Raw genomic sequence first — 27,750 nt, 5'->3', positions numbered from 1 at the left:
AATAGTAACGGATACTAGACTTTCCTGTAACAGCTAGAAAACTAAATTTTTCGATTGTGGTAAAAAATGAAAATAGTCAAGGACTGAACGGTAAGCGGAACTAAAAATTTCGCTCAGTGTACGAAGAATCGTATAAACGTGAAATTTCGATGTTCATAAAAGATCGTCGAGGATCGAACGAATGATTTCGATACAGACAAAACAGGTTTGATTTTTTCATTCGTAAATTGCGTAACTATTCCTCGAGGTGACGAAGTTACAGACCCGATAGCATGGATCAACAGTACGGAAGATTTTCACTCCAGTTACACGTACAGAGTAAAGCTGCTGATGAAGTTAACCTGGATATGGAAAAGTTCATATTATATACGTAAGGTAAAAGCAAGTTCAACCTCGAGTGTAGTAAACGAGTAGCAACTTTGAGCATCCTGCACCGTAAGAATGCAGAAACTCGAGTTCACTTTGCCGTATCTAGCTGTTCCGCGTAGCGTGAATATATGCCAAGAGTTAACATGTGAAATTTAATGTATAGTACACAAAACACCATCGTTCGGTCATCCGCACCGCGATTGTATAAATGAGACACGGTCATTAAACGCGCATTAGCCGCAAGTAGTTGAACCTTCGTATCGTCGCACAATTAACACACGAAAATGATGTCCAATTGTAAAGCGTGTAAGATGAGACGAGTTACGTACGAGGGATGATAACCATGGATTGATTATAATGATCCATCATACCTTCCAAGAGTGTCCTTTGTTAAATCCTCAGCCAAGGCGACCGTCGAAGAGGTCGCAACCACCATTGTAACGAACTGTGCTTTCCATATCAAGTTCAAATTTTCACTGTACGTATGTAACTGTCAATGAACGAACAAATCTCTCACCGCACGTGAAGAAGAAAGACCTCCTCCACCGGCACCGTGACTTCTTGTTTAATAACAGTCTTTATGTTTCAGTTCACGTTCACCCCTCTTGTTTACGATGCTGAGACAATTTCGAGATCGAGATTGAGAGAGAGAGAGAAAAGAATACCTACTGACTAAGCTAATACCTAGCGCCAATGACATGTCAAATTCCCTGACATTTCCCGATTTTCCAAACGAAAATAAACATTTTCTCAGGATTCGTTTCAACACAAATTTACTAACAAACTCACTTTTTTTCACAAGAAATTAGTTAAATCCTACACATCAGATTCCTCCGTCGTATGTTAAAATAGTCCGATTTTTCTTAAACTCAATGACCGAATATATCAATAAACACTTCGATCTTAGGAAACTATCGGAGGATTGGAATTAGCCATTCCTTCAAAACATTAGAGGTAGAAACATCGATCTTGTAAGATTATCAACTGTTACTAGTAACTGTTTATATTTTTCATAAAGCCAAGCATCGATATATCAGCTCTCAAAAATTCCTCCAAAAACTATATTTCTCGACACTTGCACCGACAAAAAGAGTAGTTATCTAAATTTCAGAGAATCGTAAACTACTGAGAAAAAAAAACACAAGAATTCCGGTAGACATGACCGAATTCCCTGTCAATTCCCGGTTTTCAAAATTTTCCTTACAGCTAAACACCCTGTTCCAAGTAAATGCGATATACACCTTTCAGATATCATTTTCATTTTGATTTGAACAGAACATTTGATTTCGTTATGGACGACGATCAGGGTTGGAAAGACGCACATTAAGCAATGAATTTTATTTTCCGCACGACGTTTTCCGAAACATTTATTGCCAAACGTGTATCATCCCAACGTTCGTTTCGACTCATCGATAAAACGAACGAAAATAAGTAACGACATCCGAAAAGGTAACCGGTAACCGTTAGTAAAACAGCAGGTGTAAAATAGATGCTAATTCGAAACGATTCTCGGCTTCTGTCTCTCCAAAGTTTACCGATTCAACACGCAAAATGTGCGCTTTACACAACACACCAAAGCCAAGACCACTGCCGGTGTGTCTCTAGTGCTCAATGACCCAACCTGTTTGTTTATTCACATGCCGGCACACGTTGAAATCTTCTACACACCCGCACACTCGTAAAAGCAAACAAGCGTATACCGTTTTGCGTAAGGTCAGTAGCAGTAAGAACCGATCTCGCGTAACGTAAAGAAACCTCTACGTCATCGAGTATCCATCCATCAAAGAGTTCCAACACCGTCGCTCCGTTCGATTTAACCTCTCGTTCTTCAAATTTTCACTACTTTTCTCTCTCTCTCTCTCTTTTTCTCTCCGTCTATTGATCTGTCTTCAAATCACTCGAACACTCGCGCATACGCAACTTATTCTTCCCGATTCGCTAACTTTTCGACTCTTAACGATGACTCTGATCGATCTATACCATCGGCTACTGCTCTTTTCGACCGATAATTCGTATGTTTAAAAACGGCGAACCGTTGGAGAACCGGACGTAATCAAGGAGCGGCTCGAAATAAGTGGAGAAAGATCGTCTTCCTAGCAGACGACGCCACGTCCGGCACTGACGGCTGTTTCCACTGTACTATCTGTCCTCGGGCCAACCAGAGTTCTGGCTCAATCGTAATTCAGCATCACGTTCACCTCCTTAACGTTACAGGTTGCGTGTACATCCAAGATGCACCGTTGCACTTGTTACGTTCTACGTGACGAACGGATACTTCGACGTTTTTTTAAGACTGGTCAACTCCTTGTTTACGTTTCCCGTTTGTATAATTTGATTGCTTTGTTGTATAAAATATTTGCTGTTTGACCGAAGAATGAGTTTAAATTGATTACCCGTCGTCGATTGAGATAAAAATAAACAAAATGAAACTCATTTCGAGACGGAAACTTATCGTTGACTAAGTGGGACGGAAATAATGATGATAGCGTTGTACTGCTAATGGATTTCCTAATTGATTAACCAATTCGCTTTAAACGCCGAATATAATCGAAATGTTCGATTGGCACGGTAATATATAAAATACCACAGGTATCGATCAATATTATAAGTAGAGCCCGGATAAATATGTAATCAAAATTACGAAATATACAATGTATGAATATAATATAGACTTGAAAAGCTAAATTATAGAAAATCGCCAACATCAAGATTCTTGCATGTATAAAATGATAAACAATAAGTTAGACAGTCCTTGTATGTATTATCAAAGATTAATTGAAAAAAAGAAAAAAATAACACCAACAAAATGCACACAATAATTTGCACATTAATTTTTCTTGCCTCAGAGTAAGAGATAAATCTATCATTTTCCAATCAATCAAAATGTGTAATTGGCTAGACTTGCATAATCTGTCTGACGGGCAGGCAATGAAGTATTTAAAAAAGGAAATACTTAAACATGATAATGAGTCAAATTGAATTAATATCGAAGCAAATGATATATAAAGATACTATGACAAAGGAGAAACAAAAAGGGAAACTGAATTTCTAAGAAAAAATTGTATCACGTGGTCCGATAGTCGTAAAATTTATAATTATTAGTATATTTAATTGAATTCAACGAGTCAATTGTACATATAAATTTTTATTTTCTTTGTAAAATCCTGTCGTGTTACGTTACACGTGTATCTTATACATCGTTCCGAAGAAATGTTTAGTCTGCATTCACGAGTGAGACCGAAACGTCAGTGTTATTTGAAACCGTAAAGCTCACGACGTCTGTTGGTAAACACAGTATAATATATTATGGTAGTTGTAACTGGATAAAGAACGAATGTGTTTCCACTTGCTTGCGGATATCAGATCCGTTGCAGTGGCGTAAATTTTTCAAAATTCGAAAATTCCACGTTACCTAATTGATAAAATTTGTAGCGAAGTTAAGAATCGCATGAAAATTACGAGGATAATTATTTAAAGTAGAATAAAACGTATTTAAAAAAAAAAACATGATCAAAATATTGATATATGGCTACTTTCACCTATATTATACGATTGATTGATAATTTTGACCTACTGAGAAAATTTTATATTCCTTTTAGTTAATTGGAAAATAATATGTTAAAAAACAAAAAAGAATATGCTGGATATTGTGTGTGTGTGTGTATATATATATATATATATATATATATAAATATATGCAGCCGAAAATCACAAATCCTGTTTTTTCTCACCGTAAATACGACATACGTTATAAAATTGAGTAGAAACGTTATAAAAGCGGTAAATTTATTCGTCCCATATTCACCGTTGCACGTTATCCGCCAAACGTGATTAACCCTGGCCTTGTTAGGTTTCTTCCGGATTCTTTTAATTTATCTTAAGCGGCGTGAAAAAAAAAATATCAAAGTGTCGTAAGATGTTGTAATAATGTACGAATTGTCCGAGCATGTGGTATAATTGAATATACAAAAAGATTCGGCAATAATAAAAAAGAAAAAAATAAAAATTAACGAATGAAAGAAAGGAAGGAAAACAAATCGGCTTCAACTATCCAACTTGAAATAATTAAATGCAAAACGTGAAAGCGTTGCACATTAGACGGTGCATGCCGGACGGTTTATTATAAGTAGTATATTATATGTACATAGTAAATGATGTCAGGCGGTCAAGTGCGCAGCGAAACGCGTTCTAGGCAAGTGTTATAATATAATACAGAGAATCGAAAGGCGCTTTGCCGATACCTGTTGATCGTCCAGTTAGAAAGATGTTCGTAGATTCACGGATTAAAACCGGCGATGTACACGAGCCAGTCCATCAATTATAAACAAATGAAAGGGACGTCAAAAAATCGATTTGCCTGAAATTTTTACAACTTGTACACTGGGAGAAATTTTTAATTCCGGTTACCGCTCGGTCCTTAACTATTTTCGTTAATAAAAAATGAAATTATTTTCAGCGTAGTGTGGACTACTACTAAGATTAAAAATTTCACCAAGTTTCAATCTCCTCGGACTTACCGTTCGCGAGAAATGCCACATCAAAGTTTATATCATCGTTTCGACCTAATCGAGGTTTTCTTACCGTTATCGGGATGAAAGATATTCTGAAAAAATAGATATCTTGCGTGAAAAATTCTCACCTTACCGAATATATCATTCGTTTCTAGATAACTGTTCGAAATCGATCTCAAAGACATGTTTAAAAAAAAAAAAAAACGCTATTTTTCAAGCACCGCCAAAGTTTGTCAATCTTTCGAGTTTTTCATCTGAAACCTGAGACTTTTTTCTGTTAAGAAGTCAAAAAAAAAAAAAAAGATGTATAAATTTTTTGACGTCCTCTTAGGAGAAAGAAAAAAGAACGAATCGAGATTAGGCTCAATCTGCGAGAAAATCTTCCCGGATGAGAAAACGAGCGCAAAATGCGAGAGATTCCAAATTTGGAATTAAGAAGCTGAGCCATGGATTGATTAATTTACCTACAAGGAAGAGTGAACGGTACATTATATCTATCTATCCTACATGGTTATACATTTAGATTTGATGAAATTTCCATAAAAAAAAGTAGGCATTTAAATGCTAACGGATTGATGCAGGGCATTCAGAGTGTGACTAGAGATTAAAGATATGAATTTGCCAAGCGGCTCTGTGCAGCTGGATCGCGTTAACTGCACACCCACGACTAGATGTTTCATTACTGTAACTCATCCGCCATCGGTTACAAGATTATTACACACTTTCAATCACGTATAACAATTACGCAGGCTGTCTAGAAATGACACTGACTCGCAAGTGTTCTTCTTTTACGCATGAATGGATTTGTTAAATTGGCTTGTCGGCGTTTTTTTTTTCTATTTCCATATCGAAGAACCACAAGAAGAAAAAAGGATGGAATTCAAATTCACTTGATAATCACTTGGAGGTCAGTCCGGGTGATGAATGATAACTGATACCCACTTTCTCTGTTATCCTATAAATAAACTATTTCGCTCGTTTGATATTGACGAAGTGACGTGCCAATCATCGACACCGGAGATGAAGAGAAGGGAGAAAACTATCCATCCATTCCCGAACTATTACACGGACATAAACGCGCCGGAGATTGGAGGGGGAAGAAGAAACGAGGCAAGAGACAAAGATAAAATAGAAACGAATCACCGAGATGCGAGATATGTTGCGAGATGCAGAGAGAAATGGAACGATAAGCTTCGTTCCGAGATTATATTTCGCCCGCGGAGTATACGAATGGAGGGGTTGCATGGTTAGGTGAGAGAGAATATGATGGGAATCGATGATTCAACCTGCCTGCCCGGCAATCGTCTGCTGTAATAGAATTACGATTGCAGTTTGATTCTGAAGAGTTCGCGTCGAAATTCCGACTGACTGTATTAACAACCGGACAAAATCTTCATCGGAAGGAAATTGCAAACGGTTTGCTCTTTTTCTTCTTATTTATTCTTGTCACGGTAGATCAATTCGCGTTCTACGATCATATTATATTATATAGAGATGCAGAGATACTGAAAAATAAAAGTTTATATGCAAATATTTAGATATATGTAAACGTGTATTAGACTGTATCAAAAATATTGACTAATGTGTTTTTTTTTTTTTTTTCATATTTGGAATTTTATAAGTCGTCAGCGTCGTCCTTTCTTGACCTTTGACCTTAATTAACATTCGAAAGATCTGATTCGTCATAAAATCATAACAGACCTTTTTTGTAGACCGTTCATTTGGGAAACAGAAAATCGCCATGATACATTTCCAAGTATTAATATTGAGCGCTCGAGCTTTGACAGCGTTGTTTTTTCGTCATTTTGAACAATATTTTAGAATTGAATATTGATAAAAAAATTAAAATAAAAAAAAAAAGATTTTCATCAGGTGATAAGATGGAATAAGAATAACAGGATATATCAGTAAGGAATGCAAAGTGCACTTTGAGCCGCGGAGTGTGCCACTTGCCAACGATGCGAGACTGCGTCTAATAGACGTCTTGACGTGGCCGATAGCAAGCCTGTTAATCAAGTGCAGCAACTAAACTACAGCAGCAGCAGCAGCATCAGGCGGCGCATTGCCTCCTCATTCTCGACTACGACAGCTGATAACGATATAAAAGCTGTTCAGTTTCACGTGTCGACTTTTTACGCTTCGTCAGCATCGTCAGCTTCGACATTGAGTTTTAACCCATTTACCCGTAGTGGTAAGTATTCTTACCAACAATTTTACATCCATTTTTCTATATCCAGAGAACTTTGAAAAAATATTTCTTTGCGGTTTCTTTTTTTTTTACCATTTCTGACAGCGTACTAACAGGTTTTCGATACCCGAGAGTTATTATCGCCATGTAATGGGAATTGTTTTTGTTACAAACAGATTGATTGAAATAAATGGTGAAAATTGAAGGTACAATTCATTTACGACAAAGTTACCACTCTACACGTATGCGTGTTTTATATAAATTAGAAGTTTTCGAGGTCGGTGATAATGAATCTGAAATCGGATATTCAAAATTCAAGATGGCGGATCCAACATGTTGTCCGTATAATTTTTTTTGCATCGAAGTACGCGGTGAAATTCAAATCAGCTACACTTTAGTAAATGAATTACTCTTTATTCACTTATGCGAGCACATCTTACGATCGTTATTACACCGCCATCAGAAAGGGGACAGTCGTTTCTGTACGACGAGGCACCTTTTGCTTTGCACGGTGTGTAACCCCGTCTGATCCAATTAAACGACGGAAGACGTAATTGCAGCTGTATTTAATTACGAATTACTAATTAAACCATCGCCGTGGCTAATTTATCTAATTTTTTATGGGCACCGGTACGCGGAAGTTTGCGCAAAACTTTGTATATAACGTTGATGCACGGAACTTGCAAGAGGGTAAAGAATGAAAATAAAATTTGGCAAATAACTTTTAAAGAATTAACTACGGTTCCGAACAAATGTTTTCTTCCCACTGAAAGCTTAAACACCAATTTTGTTATGGAATTCGTTCGGCAGAATACAGATAAATTCTAGCATTCCTTGTCACGTGGATAATTATGCTACACTGCACGCGACGTTGAAAATCGCGGGCTGTGAGTTAAAATTTTTTATTACAGTTAGTGTGATGATGTTACAGCAGTTGAGAAAAATAAACAGCTTACGCACGTTACGAGTTAGCGGTACTCGGACTCGGTTTGTATAAGGAATTCATGAATAATTCGATATAGATGGGTAAGAATTCGTTTTGGCAATGTATACACTATACGTCGCCTTTTTCGGTCTTATAATTCTGGTACGATCAGTCTTCTTCTTTTTTTTATCATAGAGTCGATTATAAGATCTTAACTCTTTAGGCGGCAGCCGAAACTGCAGCAGGGATAATCGATCATAGGTTGACATTTAGAATTGAAAATTATGGACTCGTGTACGCATTGTGTAAGTAGTAATTTGAATTTATCTATTAATTTCCTCTCCCATACCGAGAAAATAAATACGATATGTGTAAGAACTGACTAATTTACATCAGACAAATTTAGTCATTCCAAATCGACGATTTTCCTCGGATCCGTTATAAGCGAAGAGAAAAAAAAAAAAAAAAACAAATTCAAAACCGTGCCTGAACAACGTTTTCATAAAACAGGATGACGACAATTTTTCTTAAATAAAATTCCCTGACTTTTCGCGTTAAAAAAATTAAGAAATCCCTGAATGTTGGGCAACATTTATGACTAAAACCTCCAGAATTTGTGCACCTTGAATATATAAATTTAGATCTAATAAACACGTAGTACTTCTTCGTTTCATACGAATAATTGTAAATTTAACAATACCATTTCCGAAAGTTAGCTTAACCGAGTCTACGAAGCATATCTGAAGTTTGAAAAGGATTTGTAAATGGAAAAAAGTTTTTCCTTACGATCCTTGAATTTTCCCGGTTTGTCGCCATCCTGAAATTGTCAAAGTATGTAACATTGAAAATTTATACGATGATTCATTCGTCCTCCGCTCGTATATTTTAGACATTTTGATGCGTCGCGATGCGTTCCCCACCCACAATTAATTATCTATTCGGGAATATAACAACAAGAAGCCTTTTGCGAGATTGCAAAGAATAAAAAATAAAGAGAGAAAAAATGCTCGATCACGACCGCAAAAATTCCTCTTCTCTCTTGCAATATCCGCACTTCTCTTTATTCCTTCATACTCTTATCTGCGGCTTGGTTAAAACATCGCCACGTAGCCCGATCTTATCATCGTCAAACGTAGCGATTACATCTTTTTGTCAGGTTTCGCGTTCCTCTCTCTCTCTCTCTCTCTCTCAAACATCGGCCGCTCCTCCGCTCGACAACACTTTATAATAACAAGCCGACATCTGTTAAGACCGTAAAGGTTGCAGCCTACGAGCCAGAAGCTAAGTGCATGCGGTGAGGACCGATTACGTGCGAGGAAAGCTCGAAGCCTTTGACGGAAAGGCTTGCGAGTATTGAAAAGGGCGTTGTTCCAAAGCAGCGATGTTCAGAAATAATCACCACCCCGAAGAACGTGAAACAGTTTGCGTGTTTCAACGGTTTTCTTTATTTTTCCCGGCGTGACTTTGCCTCCTTTTCCTTTCCTTATTTTTTTTTTTTTTTTTTCTTTTTTTTTCTCAACACTCTCCGTATCCGCGGGACGAAAAGCCGCGATGTTAACGTGCAACGAAAGCCGCGTGCGTTTGTCTCGTGCTGCTGCTTCTACGCACGTGTTTCATTCCCGTTCCGTCACAACGCGAACCCTTTGGAGTTAAAAACCTGGAACCGTAACGGAAACCAATTTCGACTCCCGTCGAGTTCTCTCGGTACTTCTAGGAATTTTTACTCCAATTACCCTGCCGTAATGTCTAATTTCGTCCGACTTGATACGTGACACGCCGCCGTTTTTCCTGGCGCCTACAAAAATGTCTGGCTTCGTAGATATGTTGCAGATTATACAGAGTTTGATCAACGAACGTAAATAAATGGGAAATTGATAAGCAACTCGACTTACCGAACGACACCACCCAAGGCCGATTTTACTAATATGTAATCCGACGTACGGTATTGAGCATATTGCGAGTAACGGTATTAAAACAAATTGGCAAACGTTTAACCGGTGAGGATATTATACGCAAAAACAGGTATGAATTAATACTTCAATCATCGACGAAGAACCGTTCGCGGAATCTCTACGTAATGCTACTAATATCAAACAGGTGATGATGGTTATTCGGAGCGTTAACGAAGATCACATTAAGGATTACGACGCGATGAAGATTTGAGAATTGTACGAGGAAGGTTTCGGCTGTGCGAGCGAATTCCTTGTCGAATAAATAAACAGGTTTGAATGATAGTCGGTCACGTTAATGTTTTGATTGATGCGAGGCGATGCAGAAACAGTCGCGAAGCGGGGACCAACGGGGGATAATAAATCCACTGCGCGTACGAAAGGAATAAAGAGCGGTTGGCTTTTCGGAAGAAACGTATGACCAAAGCCGAGGGGAGAATGGTACAAGTTTTTTCTAAAATATCATTAAATGCGGACGCTGTTAGTATCGCGTTATAAATAAACAGAGCGAACGAAACTCATTGACAGCGGCGACGGCAGGGTTGGTATGTGACCGAATGTGCGTGGGAGACTCGCACACACGACACCCGATGTCGTATTTAACGATTATCGCAACTTCCAGCGGTTGATTGACGACGGAACTAACGCGACAATGCTCGCCTGCATCGTCTTTTTTTATCTCAAATTACGCAATAGAGTAAATAGCGGCTACTTACCGCTGATCGAAGCGAAAAACCGTCCGTATCGCACCACACACACAACCTCTTGTTTCGGAACTATTTTTACACTGCGACGCTACGCGGCGCCACCTTCAATCGGCACGACGCCATCTTGGATCAATCATATCGCCGCGTCGATTTGCGGCCAGCTTCGCGCGACTGTCGCAAACTGAATGAGGCTGCTTTCCCGTTGACGCTCCGATTTTATTGGCTCTTTCAGCCGGCCGCCGACAGAGCGTAGTGGTTTGATCCGGAGAATTCGATTCGTCATTTCGTCTCCTATTATTCAAACATTCGGAACGCAAAATTCACAATTTAAACATTTTTTCGAATAACACCTTTATCTGCTTTTATTAGTTGTACGATAAATAATGGAAAAAAAATTAAACAGTCTCGTTTCAAGAGTATCTTTCTTTAGTATTTTTCTTCCTTTTACTAATTTTTTTTTTCCTGTCCATATAATACTCAATGTGTGTATAATATGATCATCCAGGAAATATAAGACAGAGAAGGTTAACAAATTCTTGTACAATAATTGGCACATTGAAACGAGTACACTGCCACCCCACAAATTCGAATGGAATCATTCAAATGAAAAGAAAGTTCACGAGATATGATTGATGTTGTATGAACAGTTGTTAAAAGTGATGGCAAGGTACTCTTTCAATCTTGTACGATTTCACCCCGCATAGCATTGAAATAAATCTACTTACTTAATTTATATTGTATATTTTCACAAAAATCATACCTAAATCGTGCATTAATGCGACATCGTTTATAATGTATAATTACGCGTAATTAATTAGCATTTGGCATAAATTATTCGATTGGGAAATAAATAAAATTACTGCTAAAGCGCAACTAATAATATCTGAAAAAAATTCGATAGAAAATAAATATAAAAACATGCAGTATTTCTTATCTTTATAGTTAATGACATTTGAGTACATGCAGGTAAAACACCTGACTAAATTCAATTATTGACAACTTACTACATTGTTTGTCACGATCTATTTTTCACAAATCACAAATGTTTAATTATTTTATTTTATTTTCTTAATTTTTGTTTGGTTCATTTTTTTTTTTTTTTATTATTTTTTTCACTTTCATTTTCAATCGAAAAAGGTATAATATATGATAGCTGCGGAAAATTAAATAATGTATGAGCCGACAAAAATCTTCAATGCTTATTTGAGCAATGCAAGAAAATAAAAAAATTTTTCGTAAAGAATGGAAAAATATTGCGTTTCGTTACATTACTGTATTATTCGAACGTGATGACAATTTTTACTATGATTTTGGTTGATGAATTTTTTTTTTTGTATATTCATATCGAATCATTAAATAACACCTTCGCACCTACCCTATATTTATTATTTATAATATGTATACATAATGATAATAATGTAAAGATTATTCATACGAATAATAAATAATTTTATTAGTGCACTTCATGAAATTCAGTAATTATTCCTTTCCATTGTTCATCTAACATCTCACAAACTTCACTAACTTGCAATCCTTGGGCAGAAATCACGTTCCGTTCAAATGCTCAATACCGTGATACATCCTGAAATTCGATCAAACTTGCCGTATTACAACGGCATTTCAAAATGGGTTGAATTGCTATACTTTTGAAATAAATCGAATTTCAACATGTTTTGCATGGCTCTGATGGCTCAATGTTAATTACCTCCATACCTAAGAACCATATTATACTTTGCAGCAAACTCTTTGATTAAAGAGAGGTTGTATTTTCTCAAAATCAATAGTAGGTTGCTGATCATTCGGTCAAGTTTAAGTAGCGGGATATACTATGGCTACCAGATACAAATGTAAGTTAAAAGAGTGATTTTCCTGCTCCCAGGATTGGACTAGTATGGCTAAACCGGCACATTCGATAACGATTATCGACAATTAACCGAAATCAATATTATAAACTATTAAAACTAGGTCGATCGAAACTTCATTCAAAGTTCGGTAATTGATTGTGTCTAACAATCGAGGTGTAATAAATTATTAATTACATATATAGGAAATTCAGAAGGTGTGCGCGTTACGACAAACACCACATCCTAAAGCAAACTCTTCACCTGTCGGTGGATGTTTTACGTGCAGCGGGCATTCGTCTCCCTCTAATTGCTTAGCTTTAGGACCTGGAAAAAGCAAATATTCAAATACATTTTTCAAGTACATAGATGAATTGTAATCTTGTTGAGAGAATTATCATAACTAAATACCAAAAATAGAAATGAAACGCTTACCCGCGGGACAAGAGGGAAGCTCGATTTTGGGAATATTGGCGACTCGTTGAAAATCATCGTGACACGTGTTACAAAAATGCGTTGTTCCAAAACAGAAGAACACTGCGACTGAACAACAGTATCTACACTTATATTCGAGGAAATCGGCGCCATGTTTCGGACACATTTGAGCCCTCGCAACATCACTACATCCTCCGCAAACAAGTTCAGTCGGATCAAACGTCTCTCCGCCTAGTTGAGCGTCGCATCTTGCTTCACCGCCATAATACGCCTTTTGACATTTATAGCACACGTAGTAAGCATAACGATCCATAGCATAAGCCGCAGGATCCTGGTGGTATCGTGCCCCTGGTGCAACCACTGCTTCGGCCCTAGAAGAAACAGAAACATTCGAAATTTAGTCCGCAGTTCCAGCAATACTTTATTACAAATTTTGCAAAGAAAAGAATTGACGACGACTCACTTGTGCAATCCTTCGTACTCGAGTCTCATCAGAGCCTTTCTTCTTACATCTTCGAAGAGAGCCTTGACGCTGACCAATTCTTCGGCTAACGCTGGATGATCTATCGGCTGTTTACAAATGGGACAAAGCGAAAAACTGAATGTAATTCTCGGGCCGACCCATTGTTTCAGAAGCACGCTACGGCAGCAATGTAAATGAAAGACGTGACCACACTGCAGTTGGATGGCCGGAGCGCATGAGAGTGCTTCGGTGAAACAAATCATGCACATGTCATCGGCGTCCTGTTTTAAGTCAGTCCCAGGCATGCATCTGTGCAAACATGGAAGACAGGGCCGTTCGTTTCTTACACCACCACAAACGTGTCCGCAGGGATGAACTTTGCTACAAGCATTTTTTGCGTGCTCCTGACAGTCGTGATCTGAGCATATATTCCCGATGGCGAGTAGGCCTGTGTTTCCAGTAGTGCCGCAAAATCTACAAACTCCCGACGTTGAGCCGATCGGTTTACTCGGTGAACCGTCGCGAAACTCCACCAACGCTTTCAAAGTTCTACTGTCCGCGAGAGCCAAGACCCAGAACAGTTTTGTACGTCCGCATCCTTCGTGAAGATCAACGCGAATCGCTTCCTCCTCTTCTTTGCAGACTTGACGAACATGCATCCTAGTACGTCTGTGTAAATGTAAAACCCTGTCACAATCGGCGCACAGATTACCGCAGACGTTGCACTGAATTATTGCGTTCGTCTCGTTGTCGTCATGATTACTGCAAGTCGGCTGAAATGATAAAACAATATTTAGTAATATGCTTAAAGTTCTTACGACATACAATAAATATTATCCAAACATCGAAGGAAAAGAAAAAAAAGACACGCACCCTGGGCGGCGGTGGCTGTCCGTCGGCAGCACTCCACTGTCCAGAAGAAAGCCTCTCAACGTGATCGATGTCCAGAACACAAAGCGAAGCTAGAGCGAGCCACAAAGTCGGTGTATGAAGACATTCGTTTGGATCTCGACTTTTCTCGTCCAGTCTCGTGAGGTTCAATATGTTTTCAGCTATCGCAGCCTTAGTTACAGCTGCCCAGGCTTCGGATATCTTACCCTAGTAAATTAAAATTGATGTAAGCAACAAGTCGTCGAAATTACTAGCAATGGTTTGCACTTCGTTTCACAAAATCACTCACCACAGCCATATCTTTCAGCAATCGTATAATGACTTCAGCTAATTTCCTGGTCATGCATCCTCTCAGCCACCATCTTGAGCCAATATCGTTCTTCGGATGAATACTTGTGGCTAATGACACGGTCTGTAAAGCTTTACCGTTTTCCTTCCCTTTTACTTTGACTTGAACAGTTAGTGCCTTTGCGATGCAACTCAAAAAAACGTCGAGTATTCCTGGTTCGTGTTCATCGAATTCGTTAGATTGTACATGACCTTTATTCGTAACGGAAACTATGCTAAAATCAGGAGGCGGCAGGTGCTCGACGTTGACCACACTAGCAAGAGTCAGTGGCTTGATCTCTGGCAACATTCTTCTCAGCAGCGACGTTACCTTCGAGTGAAAATAAAATGATAAGCTTCTGGTTTCTCGCGTAATACTTGAAGGAAAGCATCACGTTCAGTCGCAATTAACCTTGGAATGCTGATCTTTACCTGTCTTTGTACTCGAGCAGATCCAGTATGAAGCAGGCTCAACAAATCTCGCAGTAAACCATATTGATGTGAGAGATAATTTCTTCCTACTGCGCTACCGCTCAACGCCAGAACCATGGACAGCATTTCAAAGCAATACGTATCTGCTGCCTTTGGTAAATCGCTGCCATCGCTCATCAAGCTGTTCACCGGAGTGGCGGAGCACAAGAGAGCTTCCCATTCCTCCCTGAGACGGGTTGCCTCTTTTCTTATAGCTTGAACTATATGAGCGCAAACTTGTTTCTGCAGATGAGTGAGTTTACTTCTGCTGAATAAAATCCCGACCATGTGTTCGCGAAGGTCGTTACTCTCCTCCAAACCTTTGTTGGCAATGTCGACAGCTTCCATCGGTTGTTGCTGTTCACCTTGTATCAATTTGCCAAATACCTGGATAAATTTCAAACCATTAGTTACAAATGTGCAAAGTAAGCAGTAGCATACATGGTTCTATGATGATTTCACGAGCTAAGCCAGATACAAACCTGCGCAGTTATCAAACGAAAAACTTTCAATGTCTCAGCTTCGCAGTTCCTCTGTTGAATGGTCAACGCGCTATGTTGCTTTCCAATTTTCAGTGATTCACCTTCAATTTCTCCCAAAATTCGAATCTGTCTAAGCCGTAACGAATTGTCAGGGCCTTTCAATTCCAATCGAACAACGACGTGTCTCATGTCTAAAAAAATATATCACCACTCATTATTTGTTCATTAATCGCAAAGTAAGCGCGAGTTTTCACGAACTTTTTTATTTCCAACACAATTACCTGTTACCGGACAGCTGACCCAACCAGCTGATCTACTTTCGACATCTACGGTCCTGAGTTTAAAAAGCTCGTCAACGTTTGGTCCAGATTGAAAAGTCACGCTGGAAACTTTATTCTGCAAAAGATAAGTGATAATTTCAAAGTTAGTGCAGGTATAATTTGTTGGCATTTTACACTTTGTTCATAATATTTGTGCAACTTCTAAACTCGACTTGCTCCTTACCGCCAAATCTCTGCAGTTATCAACATGGATGTAGATCATTCTAGGATAAGAATGCGCGCCACACAGTACAGTGATCGTCTTTGTTTTATTTCTATCTTCATCACCAGACTCCCAAAATGTTTCGGTAGAATTATCTGTGAGACTGCCGATCATAGCTTGTCTACTCGATGCCTTAATCTCAACTCCACCCGTCAAATCTTTCAATGCTTCGACAGAGTTCGTAATGTGTTGCGAAAACGTTGACTGATGACTCTCGTGCATACTTATATTGACATCTTCCTCTTCTTCGGAACGTGACAGAATTTTACTAATGTTACTAAACACATGACTGCGATGTAAGAACATGTGATCGGCAGGGGTAAATCTTATTCCCCAACATCTCACTGCCGCTTGCTGTAGTGGTGAGCCTGGAATTATTGTGAAATGTAATGGAAGTCATTTCTTTGTAGTCATAAGTTGGCCTTATTGGTTGATTTTTTTCTATTTGAAATCCTTACCTGGCGGCGGTAAAAGCATTAAATCAGCAATGGTTTGTAATAAAGTGTGAAATGCGGCTGGAAGAGGATTCGCAGCCTCGCCAGCAACGACCAAATCACTTAGTGGATGTTCGCAGACCCCGATCATATCCTGTAATAAGTGCAGAAGTAAATGCTGTGATAGGAATTTATCGCGTTGCGAATAACATCTCTTTTCTTCAATGGTATATATTTTTAAACGAACTTACGTGATCCTCCTTTTTTTCAGTTCGATTATCGTCTTCGCTAACATCTAGCGTATCAGGTGTTACGGGTGTTAGAGCAGACAGAAACCACCATAGTAAATCGTGCAAACAAATTGGCTGAGTAACGCTTCTGAGTAACCAGTTCAACGCTTGCATAGCATAAACACGACATGCGGCACGTCTCAATGCTTGCTTCATAGCAAGTTGAAGATATTGTAAATTATGTTGATGCAACACAAACGACATTACTGGTCTTCTCAGTATTTCTACTTTCACATTGTTCGCTGTTTCTGCTTGACTAGTTGATACTATCGCCGATTGGTCTATCGAAGGTACCAATTTCTGCAACGCTGCCGACGGGTAACACAGAAGCGAAGAACCAGCGTCTGTTTTGATAAAATTTGATGGTGTTAAAATTCACATCAGGATAAAGAAATTCATACATTCAGTTAGACGAACTTGTCACTAGGTAATAAAACACCAATAATGGGATTACGAAAGGGTTTACATTTCCCTCCACCTCATACCTGGTAAATGATGTTCGTTTCTGCGATCAAGTAACAAATTTTATTCTCATTGTGATAAAATAATAACTCACCGTTATTCATTTCACTGCTACTGTTGTTCCTTTTCCGCATCATAACAACTCTCCCATCGTTACTATTTCTTGCCCATGGAGCTCCAGTGGACATAGAAACTGATCTGTGAAACATTCCTCTGCCCTTGCCGCTGTCACTGTCACTATCGCTTACGGGACATTCTGATAACGGCTGAAAGGGTGTAGAAAAAAAAATCAGATATGAGTGATCATTCTTAAATCTTATTTATGATTTTACATTTATAATCATGGTTCTATTTTCAATATTCAATCACTCACCCTTCCATTACTGCTATTAAACGAACCATTTCCGTCATATGGATTATGTTGTCCGCTGTGTCTCCTCAACGTTTCCTCGTAATATCTTTCATCGTGGCTCTGAGAGGTGTTAATTCCAAGAGCTTGCAAGCATTGAAATGGGCCAGTGGGGGGAAACGGTCCAGCTGGTTCAGGCGGGCTATGATTTTCTGCTACAGAAGACAAAGTCTGCGACGGTCTTCGCTGCTGTTTCGGAATGCTTAAACCTGAGGCGCTAGCCAAGTCGAGCAAGAACATTGCGTTGTTTTTCATGACTATATGCGTTTCGTTTCTACTTGGACTATTGGTGGGCGAAAGAATCCTATTCATCGCTCCTTTCCTTCGAGTAACTCCGCTGACGAATTTCTTACTAAGTTTATTTTTCTTCGTTTTCAAATACTTCTCTCGACAAGTGTCGCAAATCAAATACCAAGAGCTTCCACCAACTCCTCCGTCCCCACAATTACCTGCCCAACCGACGCAGTAGTTTCCTCCGCTATTGTACCCTTTACCACCAGCATGCCAACCGCAACCAGGATGCATCATTTTCATGTGATAGGTCACAGGGTGTGGGAACATCAGACCGCAGAGTTCGCAAGTTGTTTCACGCTCGATACCGCATAAACTTTCGCCTGCACTTGTTTGTCCTACTGGTTTCCATTCTTTTTTCTTCCTACTAGTCTTCTTCTCCTTGTCTCTCGACTTCTCTTCTTTCAAAGGTTTATCTGCAGAAGATTTTTTCGTCAGTCTTATCGTCTGCATATGTGCCACGGGACTGTGGACGATGTTTTGTTGATTTATGACCTGGAGACAATTGGTACTCAGCTCTTCCCAAAGAAACACCAGACACTTCAAAGCCGGTGGCAATATCGCTACTGTGTGAAATTCTGGCAAGGCAGTTAACTTGCTCGCTTCACCTTCCTCTTTGATAATGTTTTCTTGCTTTTTCCGATTTCGATTGGCATTAGCATTCGCCGCGGATCTGGTCAATGTTTCCAGTGTACTTGGTTGGATGTGCAAGTAATTACCGGCGTTACTTACTTCAACGGAATGTCTTTGCCTCGCCTTTTGCTCCTTCGTCAATTCCTGTTTTTGCTTGTCGCTAGATTGCACAACAGACTGCCTCGTCACCACAAGTGCACCTTGCTTTGGCAGGCTGGGATGGAACTTTAAAAAACTTGCGCAAGCCATGGCATCGTGCACTATACCTTCGTGCCACAAATAAGCGGCAAATACCGCTCTCAAACATTCGGCTACCGACGGGCTGACAGCCTCTTTCACCTTTTCTTTGTTCAAATTTATTGCATGACTCGTACTAGGCGTTTGGTGACTGTTGGCCGGAGACATGGCTCGTTTAAACCGCGTCTTCAAGCCCTTACTATGATCCTTGCGATTCAATTTTGGAGAAAGACGTTCGTCCTTAGTCCCTGAAGCCCCAATGCTGAAGTGACCCTTCATTGCTGTTGTAGCGTTATCTGGGCTAGTCTGAGTTTGGGCCTGTGACATCTTACGCGGACTTTCTTGAGAATCCTTCAAAGCGAGATAAAGTTAAAAATGTATACGACGAATGATTTTTTAATGCTCGACTCAGGCTTCACTTACAGCCTCTTTTCGCGGTGTGTCTGGTGGGCTAGCAATGCTATCCTCCGATCGCATGTGGATCGAACTGCAGCTTGGACTCGGAGACAAATCTCGTGTGTTTGCTGTAATGCAGCTAACTCCACTTGGCGATTGCGACGGATCTCTGGTGAGACTGCTCACCAAAGCGCTGGTATCACTTTGAGTAGAACCACGACGATGAGATGTAGCAGAATCGACCGTTGCTCCAGACGCTAGGAAATAAATGAGTCGTATACTATTTTACGAATTTCATCCTCATACGATAACTTGTACAGAAATTTGAACCGAGCTCTGCAAATATTGAGCTCATACTTAGTTACTAAAAACTTATTCCAGGAATACTGTAACTGTGCTGTAATACAAGGATCGTGTATGAGTTTTTAAATCAATATAAACAAGCGGGAAAACTCGCAAATATTTTATACAGCAAAAAATTGAGTTAGAAATCAATTTCCAATTGGATGCATGTTTACCGTTACCATTTTCTCCCTGTATACTTTAAGCGTAGAATTACAATGAACGATTTAAGATGCTTTAGAGTTAGTTTTGCATGCTGATGTAGTATACTGTGCAATACTGAACATGATAGTAACGCATGGTCCAACATGATGTTCTATGTATCGCGTAATATTAAAACTCCTTGTTAGTGGATTAATTGACGTTAAGCTTTGTGTCAAACGTAGGTTTATGTGAGTTAGTGGTATAAAAACGTGTTAGTATCCTTACCTAACGGAGATATCCCGATACTTCGAGGGGAGCCGCAGAGCAGAGGGCTGCTGCCAGCACTGTCCCCCCCGCCTATCAAATTCCTCCCACCTGGCGAGTTTTTAATATTTGCAACATGTATCGGGTTTTAATGGTAGTTTTGTGGCTTGAATATTGTTTCTCATACTGCCGTAATCTTTGTATGTATTAAACTTTATTCAAGTCACATAAAATGTTAACTTACACGACTATAACTTAATTACATTACTAAAAGCAGCAAGTACATAATACAGGATAATCATTCACAAATAGAGAATTTTGAACCCACATGCAGAAGAAAAATTTTCAAACAACGCTTATTAGCCGTAACAGTGTGAGATGGTGTAGAGTTTCTGGCTTGGTCTTTGTGTTCATAATAAAATTTTGGATTCATCTCATATTGTTGCGACTTGAGTGGTTTCTTAGGAACATAAGCACTGAATACCTGGAATGTTAGCAGCGGGAGGAAAGAGGCAGTTGCCAGAACCAATTGGCTGTCGGCAGGATCCCGCTAAGACCAACACCGCTAGATTGTTACAACTAAATCGTGTGATTGTGCTACTTGACCGTTATATGGTCTGATAAATGTCTCAAAATACTCGGGTTACCGTAATAATTTTCAGCTTATTACGATCAAAACACTGAAAACCTAACTTCTTTAACGTGTTATTGCTATTCTCTAGACTGCGGTGAGAAAAATATTTCCCAAAACACGTGTGCATACCTCGTCCAAATAATATAATGATAAAAAAGTGACACTACTTTGATTCTGCTATACGTGTAAAATTCGTAAAAGCATCGAACTACGCTGTTGCGGAATTTAATCATCGGAAATATAAGCTTATTATTTTCTGTCGCTATTATACACCTATCTCTAACGTTGTTTTGTCAATAAATTTCAAAGCGCGAGACGTTGACGAGTATCTATTAGTATTGAAAAAGTGTATATTTATTGTATGTTTCTTGATTGTTGAGTCGACTATGGTGAGAACTAAATACGTACCAGGTATTGGGACTGGACTAGAAGAACGGCTGTGAATTCGTGGAGACCCACCTTGGGTATTTTTTGGAGAAGAACTTCTCGATGTTCTCCTTGGTGTTTCCGGAGGAGTTGATCCGTTACCATTGGCCCGACTTTCCCCTATAGCTTTTACCAGTTCCTTCACCGAGACTCCGACAAACTCTGGAATATCTCTGTAGACAAAAAAATGTTGTTAAACGTTTAAGAAATGTGATCGTGCCGGTATCCCTTATCTCCGTACGTCGATCAGCTTGTGCGCTTACTTTCCCGGCGATCCCTTCTTGTCTCCGTGGTGCTTGTCTTCACCCCGTAACCATTTTTGAAGCACACTAAATTTTCCACCACCTTCTCGATCCCTTTCTCTCGCCACTCGTTCCTTGGTGTGCGGTTTACTAAACTTTGGCGAGGCGTCGTTTTTCTCTGGTGTAAATCTATCGCTCCCTGAAAAATTCAAGCATTCAACTATCGAACCATCATCATTGTGTACCTCGATGTTTTACCTGGAGAATCATGCTGATTATAAGAACCAAATACGAATGGATTTATGTTGTTTCCTTCCCCAGACCCGCCAGTTCCCGGGGTAAAATTTCGCGTCGTAAAGTTGAATCCTTCGTTGCTGCCTGACGGTGCAGAAAAGTCGAATCCTATATTGTCATGCGAAAACGTGGCATCAGGCATCATCAGTTTTCTCTCCGCTTGGTCGTTCTCAAGCTCCTGTTCAATTTTCATATAAACTACACCGTGCTTGTTCACAGCTAGTGACCAGGCCTCGTCTTCGGGATGAAAGCAATATTTGAAGGCCGCCTCGTCGTCTATCTGTACCCAAGTACCTTCGCTGTTGACGTGCTGAAAGAGAAAATTGTTCATACGTCTCAACCCCGGCGGTACAATAAACAAACAACCGTTAAATTTCACGTCTAGAAACTTACGTATTCTTGAACAGTGATGCTGTTCCCAAGGGCCAGCATGCCGACCGGAGGTGCTTTGAGACTTGGCTTGCTACGAATGTTGTGACCAGAAGCTCCACACTTGACAACCACCATGCATTTCCCGCTGTCGAAAGTGACGGTCTTTCTCCTGCTGAAATATACGCCACGACTTCGTACACTGAGAGAAATTTTTAGTTCCGGTTACCGCTCAGTCCTTGACTATTTTCATTTTTTACCACTATCGAAAAATATAGTTCTAGGTAGAAAATGAAAATTAGATTTCTAGTATCAGTTGCTATTCTTTCTCATTACGATCACTGTTGCTATATTTTCTTGCAACTGTTGCGAAAATTTAACGCTTGTGCAAGAATAAATTGATGTTAAACCCTTGTTTAACTAAAAAAGTAGAGTAAACCTCAGAAACTGATTTTGCGTTGCAATAACCAAAAGAGGATAGACAGTAGCGCAAAATGTTTTCGCGTACCTCGTTTTTCGTAATTCCAACAATATTCAAACAGTTTTTTCAACGATACCTGTTTTACTGAATTTTTCAAGTTACTATAACAATTGAAATTTTTCTCGGCGCACATCGCGTTTCATCCTTTCTTCAATACCCCGAATAATTCGTCAATAAACTTACTCGTCGTTGTGCTCCGGCCTTTTCCGCAGGATAGTTTCCTTTATCACTTGGTCCAGAATCGTTTTCGGCTCCTCAACCGGAAGCAACAGAGTCTTTCCCAGATGCTGATTGTACTGCAGACACCAGGCCTCAAGGTGCCCACTGTTGCAGTATTGCTTGATGGTTTCCGCGTTCAAACGTAGCCAGACACCGTCGTCGTTGTGCATCTGATACGCAAAATTACCAAGAGTCAAACGACCACGTAAAAGACACAGGATAGAATCGAACCGACAACGTTCCTTCGACAAAGACCCGCTCCCTTACCTCGTCTATAAAACCTATCGTATCGTTAACAAACACCACGCTGATTTGCTCGCTCTGGAGAGAAGGATGCGCCCTGATCCTGAGCCCGGCGCTATTCTTTGCTACGAATTTCCTCAGTCTGCTCGGCTGGTGCTGAGGTTTCTTCACGATGTTCTGAGTCGGTGGTTGCATACCTTGGGGTGGTTCCTTCACCTCGACCTTGAAGTTCTGCAACATGAGACCAATTTTCGCGTAAGCTTCGTCACCTGGAAAGCGAGCTTCGCCCTTATTTTTCGGACCCATTTCACTCACATCCTCCATGCTGTACCCGTCAACGGTAACCATAAGAGAGTACCAGCCAACGGAGGCCGGCGTCCATGTGGCACTGTAACTTCCATCGCCGTTGGGCCTGACGAGCATACTTTCGCTGGATCTCTTGACCGCCGGAGATGTGAACCTCAGTTCTTCGAACGAGTAATTCTGGTAGGCCTTCATGATGGTGATAGCGTAGAAGCACATCTTGTTGTTAACTGTAACTTCGTAGGGAACGTCGAGGGTGGGCTGAGGATGACCACCGAAGGTCATCGGGTCCGGTTGCGATACTCGACGCATTTTTCTACCCTGGTCAGAGTCAGCGATGTCTTTTTTGTCGATGGGAACCGCCTTCACTTCGATCTGAAACACGTCGAGAATTTTTGACGGTGTCATGGATATTTTTTACAGCTTTGCCGTGGGTTCAGGGAGAGGATTGAAATTCAGCTGGGAAGGTCTAAAATCATCCCTGTTTTTGGGAGTTTTTCTTTTTTTAAGAAAATGAAAACACCCTCAGCAGTTTGAAATTAATAACAAAATGGCGGTATGGCGGAAATAAGTAGCAAACGACCAGGTTTTCAATCCGCTAGCTCAGAATTCTGGTTCAATTTTTATCCGATCGACTTGAAATTTTCACACAATCTTTAAAACTTGTCTAGCGATTCGAGATCGTGGCTAGATTTCTGAATTTCAATCCCAAATATTTTTTCATACGAATTTTTTAAAACTATTTTTCGTTCATAAACGTATATATTTGAATTAATTTTTTTATTTTTTTAAACATTTAGGCTACGAATTGGAACCCGAAGAAGTGTTTTCAACTGAAAAAAAGTTTCCTATTTGTTACAAGTTGGACAGTGATGTCAGGAGGATGCGCCATCGCAAAAGCTCTCGAGTTCGGAGTCGTTCGCTACTTATATGCGCCATGCCGCCATTTTGTGATTAATTTCGATGGAAAAAATCGAGAAGGTTGTTGAAACTATAAATAATAATACCTTGAAATTCAAATTGCTCCAAGTGTTTTCACTTTATTCAAAAAAAAAAAAATCCTGAAAACAGATATAATTTTAGAGCGTCCAAGCTGTAAACCCCCCCTTAAACGAAGGAATTCACCCACCTTCAGGCCCGACACGTGAACAACTTCGCCGTATTGGTCCCTTGTAAGAACAGTGACGATCGCCGGCCATCCGCATCTCATCTCGTCCCTTGAATAAAGAGCCTCGCATTTTGCAGGATCCACAAAGCTGTCCGGTTGCAACCATCGCGCTAATCGTCCTCCGCTTGTTCCGGCCGAGCAAGAAACGAAATCCCGCAAGAAGAGTCGCTCGTTCGAGTGGCAACTGAAACGAAAAAATTAAAAACGGTATAGAAATTAATTTCAATTGCAAATCGCCGAAAGAAAACAGAGAATCGCAAAAACTTTGCCGCGTAACGAGGTTTCAATATTAATTGTAAGTGATTTTTATTTCTTTGTTTGTTTTCTCTCTCTCTCTCTCTCTCTCTTAAGCTAAAATTAATTGTAAGCAGTATGTAAGTCTGATATCTCTAATGTAATCTCTCTCACCTTGTACCCGCGGATGCATATGTCCTAGTGAAATAAAAATATGTTCTTTTTTTCTTCTTTCTTTCTCTCTTCACGTCTGATAAAAAGAACTGACAATGATTCCAGAAATAAACCGCTAACGCGAAACTCCGCTATGCCGTATTTTTCTTTGCGACAGTAATACGTTCTTTGCTCCATTATTATACCAGCTACTTCCAAAGATGGATCGGAACGGAATAGTAACTGTACGAGAGCGTCAGAGTCAATTCCATAAACAGCGGAGTCTCGAGTTCGCAATATCTTGGATACACGAGCACTTGGTGTAACAGGCTGCAATAATGCGGTGACAACATATCACGCTTGTCTGATAATACCGGAAGTGCCGTTTCCACTCGAATACCAAGCGGACGAGTATTAAAACAAGATCGATCGGCGATAACATCTATTAGAATTTAGATGAATGAAGAAAATAATGGGGGGGGGGGAGGCAACAATATATGATTGAGAGTAGTAGGAAAGTTTTTTGTTGGAAGAAACTTTGGTCCGATACCGGAAGTCGTCTGATAAAACGAAAACTTCTCCAGTCCAATCAGTCCAGGGAACAGAATCATATTCTACACCGCTGCCATGATCAACAGTCGCCGAGAGATGTTGGCAAAGTCTGCAGAGCTCGGTTCGTTAAAACGAGTTTCATCGATGTCCCTAATTGGCAAGTATCCCTCGACGTATGTGGATGCTACCGGATTCTGCTGACTATGGGGTCGAGAGTTTCAGTTCGGTGGTCAGATCTGATCGTACAATGCGCAAGGTTCCTCGAGAAAGAAATCGTAACAGCTAGAAAACTAATTTTATTTTCTACCTAGAACTAGATTTTTCGGTTGTAGTAAGAAAAAGAAAATAGTTAAGTACTGAGCGGTAACTGGAACTAAATATTTCTCTCAGTGCAGGTATAACTCGATTTTATGTAAAATTTGCTATTCAGATAAATTAGAAAAGAATCAAATTTTTCCCCCATTTAATTTCCAAAAAGTTCGGGCACATCGAGCAGCCCAATTTTCAAACGGCGTATGTCACCGGCATATTTTACGTATGGCTGTTTCGATGCCAGGCACAAGCCGTAAGGCGACAAGGCTGCATCCCGATATGGAAGACAATGCCAGGATGGCGGGGAAACAGCTATCAGATTCCGAAGCCAGATAACGCGTGAAAGAGACAATCGATCGTCGAGTATTCAATCCAGCTATTGAACGCAAATAAAAGTAACATTATCACTGATTCCCAGATGGCACAAAGACTGATTACAAAGCACTGCGATTCAAGACTGCCGCGATAAACGCTTCGAAATCAAATTACAACGCATTCCATGACAACTCGGTAAACGGTTGATCGTGACATTTTTTAATTTCACGAACGATTTTTTTTTACGTTACTACGGCTCTTGAAAAGCTTTCGAAAAAGTTTTCAAATAGTTTTAATCAGTCGTCTTTGCCCTGTGATTTTTTAAATCCATCTCAAAAACATCGGAATTGATTTTTATGAAACTAGAAAAAAAAAAAACATTTGGTTTCCAATATGAAAAATTATCACACAACATTCAGAGTGGGACGGTGTTTATTACAATTTTTTTTTTTTGTTTTTAAATCATCTCTTCTATTTTTTCATCGTTTTTTTCTATTTTTATACCCGTCAAAAATTTATTGATTATTTGTAAATCAAACGGTTTTTCTTTGGTTTCACAAAAATCCATTTGAATATTTTTGAAATGATGGGGTAAAAACGAGTGATTAAAATAATTTGAAAATTATTTTTAAAGCTTTTCAGGAATCGTACCAATGCAGGAAAAATCCTTGATGAAATTAGAAAAAAATGTTATGGTTAACCGTTTACCGAATTGAAGTGAAATGCCGTATATATATATAAATATATATATATATATAAGCGTTTCAAAGAGACGTTTCATCCAGTATTTTTTCCAGCCAGACGTAATCGATCAACGCAGAGCGATAATCTCAAGTACCACTTGAGTAACACTCCGTAACTTTTACTATCGTACAATTTTCCATTTCGTCTTGGGGTAAAATTTAATTTCCAGCATCGAAGAAAATATGGTAAACACGTGCGCGCAGGGTGATCATATCGGAAACGGCTGCACAAAAGACCCTGGGATGGCAGGTGTCAGCTCTTTGCGGCGGAAATCCGTACACCAAATACAAAAAAAAAACCCAAAAAAAAAAATAAAAATAAAAAACAGGGAAATAAAGCCAATTTTCTTTCGAGATCACCGAAACTAAAATCTAGCGAAAATTATTCGTAAATAATAAACGTTTTCAAATTACTTCCGCTTGAATGACTTTGAGGAAAACGACGCTTCGATGTAAAAAAATCACGTTTAAAAACAGGGTCTCGAGCATCTCGATCAGATGGCAAACACCTGTTGCTGTAAAGGCCACCGCCATTGACACCCCTCCCCAATCGGTGCTTCCAGGATGACTCGAGGGATGAAATTGGACGAAGAGATTTTCCGCGTGCAGTAAAATTACATAATCAAGGAAAAACTGTAAAATTGTGCCGCTACACGAGCGTGATATATTTGAGTTTCAGCAATCGGTGGACGATTGTTTTCAAAAGAAAAAGGAAGAAGAAAAAAAAAAAAAAAAACAAAAAAAAAGCAACATTGTGTCACGGTTGGCAAAACTTGTCAGAACCTGTACAACCAACCCATGAAAGTGATGCCAGCCTACAGAGGAGGAGGACGACGACGACGTGGAAAAGTGTAATTTACGTACGCACACATGTAATACGTGTGTGTGCTTGGATACGGTGGCAATGGTCCGTTGTGCCCGGCGTTTCGTATCGTAGACGCGTTTTTGTGGGTGTAAAATAATACTTCGTATGTGTGTTGGCTGGTGTAACGGAGGAATAGCCGAAGGGCATGGTGGGGATAGAAACACGCTTGCAACTCGATTTCTCACCAGTTACA

General features: G+C 39.6%; 2 protein-coding genes across 9 annotated transcripts in view; both read right to left on the bottom strand.

Annotated features, from left to right (window-relative positions):
• LOC124174689 (WD repeat-containing protein 47) overlaps positions 1-10,826 on the bottom strand; it is a 102,058-nt gene extending 91,232 nt beyond the window's left edge. The window contains exon 1 of one of the 2 annotated variants that reach the window (XM_046554075.1): positions 10,659-10,826. Coding sequence is in view for 1 of the 2 variants with exons in the window: in XM_046554072.1 (XP_046410028.1) it covers positions 741-805 (65 nt within the window). In the remaining variant the exon portion in view is untranslated. Of the gene's footprint in view, positions 1-740; positions 956-10,658 lie in introns of those variants that run through there. The other variant, XM_046554072.1, reaches the window with a different exon arrangement.
• A 420-nt stretch (positions 10,827-11,246) lies between these two features.
• The window catches only part of LOC124174877 (E3 ubiquitin-protein ligase MYCBP2), a 164,307-nt gene continuing 147,803 nt past the window's right edge, over positions 11,247-27,750 (bottom strand). For 3 of the 7 annotated variants that reach the window (XM_046554458.1, XM_046554460.1, XM_046554459.1), the window contains exons 31-54: positions 24,345-24,567; positions 23,228-23,590; positions 22,937-23,143; positions 22,634-22,839; positions 21,994-22,144; positions 21,565-21,910; positions 21,328-21,505; positions 21,047-21,237; positions 20,489-20,554; positions 20,026-20,115; positions 19,282-19,511; positions 17,662-19,209; positions 17,383-17,554; positions 16,788-17,170; positions 16,561-16,690; positions 16,064-16,470; positions 15,841-15,955; positions 15,560-15,750; positions 15,039-15,464; positions 14,569-14,937; positions 14,262-14,486; positions 13,389-14,161; positions 12,926-13,296; positions 11,247-12,817 (exon numbers count right to left, since the gene is read on the bottom strand). In XM_046554458.1, coding sequence (XP_046410414.1) covers positions 12,702-12,817; positions 12,926-13,296; positions 13,389-14,161; positions 14,262-14,486; positions 14,569-14,937; positions 15,039-15,464; positions 15,560-15,750; positions 15,841-15,955; positions 16,064-16,470; positions 16,561-16,690; positions 16,788-17,170; positions 17,383-17,554; positions 17,662-19,209; positions 19,282-19,511; positions 20,026-20,115; positions 20,489-20,554; positions 21,047-21,237; positions 21,328-21,505; positions 21,565-21,910; positions 21,994-22,144; positions 22,634-22,839; positions 22,937-23,143; positions 23,228-23,590; positions 24,345-24,567 — 7,477 coding nt within the window. In that variant the 3' untranslated portion in view covers positions 11,247-12,701. The remainder of the gene's footprint in view (positions 12,818-12,925; positions 13,297-13,388; positions 14,162-14,261; positions 14,487-14,568; positions 14,938-15,038; positions 15,465-15,559; positions 15,751-15,840; positions 15,956-16,063; positions 16,471-16,560; positions 16,691-16,787; positions 17,171-17,382; positions 17,555-17,661; positions 19,210-19,281; positions 19,512-20,025; positions 20,116-20,488; positions 20,555-21,046; positions 21,238-21,327; positions 21,506-21,564; positions 21,911-21,993; positions 22,145-22,633; positions 22,840-22,936; positions 23,144-23,227; positions 23,591-24,344; positions 24,568-27,750) is intronic. The other 4 variants (XM_046554461.1, XM_046554462.1, XM_046554463.1 and 1 more) reach the window with 4 other exon arrangements.

This window comes from Neodiprion fabricii, chromosome 2 (genome assembly GCF_021155785.1).
Source record: "Neodiprion fabricii isolate iyNeoFabr1 chromosome 2, iyNeoFabr1.1, whole genome shotgun sequence".
In the NCBI taxonomy this organism is placed as follows: Eukaryota; Metazoa; Arthropoda; class Insecta; order Hymenoptera; family Diprionidae; genus Neodiprion; species Neodiprion fabricii.
This window is presented reverse-complemented; position numbering and strand designations above follow the sequence as displayed.